Source organism: Microtus ochrogaster, chromosome X (assembly GCF_000317375.1).
Source record: "Microtus ochrogaster isolate Prairie Vole_2 chromosome X, MicOch1.0, whole genome shotgun sequence".
NCBI lineage: Eukaryota > Metazoa > Chordata > Mammalia > Rodentia > Cricetidae > Microtus > Microtus ochrogaster.
In genome coordinates, this window is record NC_022026.1 from 23399421 (window position 1) to 23401995 (window position 2575).

General features: G+C 55.8%; 1 protein-coding gene across 1 annotated transcript in view; it reads left to right on the top strand.

Moving 5' to 3' along the window:
- The window catches only part of P2ry4 (pyrimidinergic receptor P2Y4), a 1803-nt gene extending 231 nt beyond the window's left edge, over window positions 1-1572 (top strand). Inside the window, exon 2 of the mRNA XM_005358610.3 lies at window positions 481-1572. Within this exon, the coding sequence (XP_005358667.1) occupies window positions 487-1569 (1083 nt within the window). The 5' untranslated portion in view covers window positions 481-486 and the 3' untranslated portion in view covers window positions 1570-1572. The remainder of the gene's footprint in view (window positions 1-480) is intronic.
- Window positions 1573-2575: the final 1003 nt, after the last annotated feature.

The window sequence follows — 2575 nt, forward strand, 5'->3', positions numbered from 1 at the left end:
CTGGGTAGGGGCTGGGCTAAGGGAACTGGGTAGGGGCTGGGCTAAGGGAACTGGGTAGGGGCTGGACTAAGGGAGCTGGGTAGGGGCTGGGCTAAGGGAGCTGGGTAGGGGCTGGGCTAAGGGAGCTGGGTAGGGGCTGGACTAAGGGAGCTGGGTAGGGGCTGGGCTAAGGGAGCTGGGTAGGGGCTGGGCTAAGGGAGCTGAGTAGAGGCTGGGCTTAGGGAACTGGGTAGAGGCTGGGTTAAGGGAACTGGGTAGAGGCTGGGCTAAGGGACCTGGGTAGAGGCTGGGCTAAGGCAGCAGGGTAGTGACTGGGCTCAGGGAGCTGGGGAAGAGCTGGGTAAGGGCTAGGCCGGCCTGGATTGCACTTGGATCTGATCCTCCTCGCTCTCCTTGTTGCTTTTCCTCTTTTGTTGCAGGTTGGTCAGGACTGGGAAACTAGGGAAATCAGACATTCACTTCTGTCCTTTCTACCTCTAGGGGGCCATGACCAGTTCAGAATCCTTGCTATTTACATCTTTAGGCCCCAGCCAAAGTTCTGGAGATGGACGCTGTACCTTTAACGAGGAGTTCAAGTTCATCCTGTTGCCTGTGAGCTATGCGGTTGTCTTCGTGCTGGGCCTAGCCCTCAATGCCCCAACCCTCTGGCTGTTCCTCTTCCGCCTTCGACCCTGGGATGCAACAGCCACTTACATGTTCCATTTGGCATTGTCAGACACCTTGTATGTGCTGTCACTGCCCACCCTCGTGTACTACTATGCTGCCCGAAACCACTGGCCCTTTGGCACTGCCTTCTGCAAGTTTGTCCGCTTTCTCTTCTATTGGAACCTCTACTGCAGTGTCCTTTTCCTCACCTGCATCAGCGTGCACCGCTACCTGGGCATCTGTCACCCTCTGCGGGCGCTCCGCTGGGGCCGCCCGCGATTTGCAAGCCTTCTCTGCCTAGCTGTGTGGCTGGTGGTAGCTGGCTGCCTCGTGCCCAACCTGTTCTTTGTGACAACCAGCCCCAGTGGGACCACCATCCTGTGCCATGACACCACCCGGCCTGAGGAGTTTGACCACTATGTACACTTCAGTTCGGCAATCATGGTGCTGCTCTTTGGCTTGCCCTTCTTGGTCACCCTGGTCTGCTACGGACTCATGGCCCGACGACTGTATCGCCCTTTGCCGGGAGCCGGACAGTCATCGTCTCGGCTCCGCACGCTCCGCACCATTGCTGTCGTGCTGACTGTCTTTGCTGTCTGCTTTGTACCGTTCCACATCACCCGCACAGTTTACTATCTGGCAAGGCTATTGAAAGCTGACTGCCAGGTGCTGAACACGGTCAACGTGGTCTACAAAGTGACCCGGCCCCTGGCCAGTGCTAATAGCTGTCTGGATCCAGTGCTCTATCTGTTTACTGGGGACAAGTATCGACGCCAGCTCCAGCGGCTATGCAGAGGTACGGGGCCCCAGCCTCGGACTATGGCCTCCTCCCTGGCATTGGTGACCCTGCATGAGGAAAGCAGCAGGTGGGCAGACACCCACCAGGACGTCATCTTCCCTACCTATGGGGGAGACAGATTATAACCCTGGACATGGGCTATGAAAGGAATGGTGGTAACTGCAGGACGGAGGGAAGGGAGCCTGTCACTGACACCTGATGAGCGGCTGCCCTCTTTTCAGTCCACCTTTGGGGCAGTTACTTCTCCGTCTCTACTTTTTCTGCTTTTCTGTCCTTTCCTGGGGCCCCTGATTCGATTTCTAGAACCCGCAAAACTTCCTCAGTGCTCTTTGCCCGTTCTGCTTCCCCGGGCCCTTCCACAGCATGCCTTTCTCCAACCAGAGTAGAGAATTCAGCCAGAGGGGTGAAGGGTGGAGCGATCTCAAGACTGGCCTGATGTATATAATGGAACAAGCCAGAATCAGGAAGCTGGGGTGCTAGCATATCACAGATGACATATTTGCCATACATAGCATCCACACCCACTTCCTGGCGCCCTCTCAAAGACAAGCTGGTCTTACCTGCCAAGGTGCTGAAATAGTATACAAGACCTCCAAACCTGCCTGGCAGAGTGCCACCAGCAGCTAGAGCTTGGTGCTGTTGAGCTGCTGAGCAGCCATGAGGTAGAGTACAGCCCTTGAGGGGGGGCTCTGTAGAGCTTCCGGAGGCAGAGTCCAAGTTGACAGCAACCTTGGGAACAAGAACGAGACTAGACCCACCTCTGGGACTGTGGAGAATGTATTTGGTAGCTCCCATATGTTTAATAAAAGGAAGAGTGGACAGCTCTGACTGACAGGGAAGAAGACCTCTTGAGTCCATGGCTCCAAGTTCTAGAACTGATGGGCAGAGCAGGTTTGTGCAAAGGATAGGGCGCTGACAGGAATAGACGCCCAGAACTGGCTCTTGACTGGTCTCTCCCCTTTCTCTAGTTAGATAAAGGATAAACCTGTCACCAGCTCGTCCGGAATCGGGCTGTAGGATTTCAAGGCCAGGGTGGGGCACTCGGTTTTGCACCTGTTCAGTCCTCTTGCCACAGCGCCTAATGAGTTAGGAGGACCTGGTGGGTGTACGGAGCCGGGGGAACTCAATCCC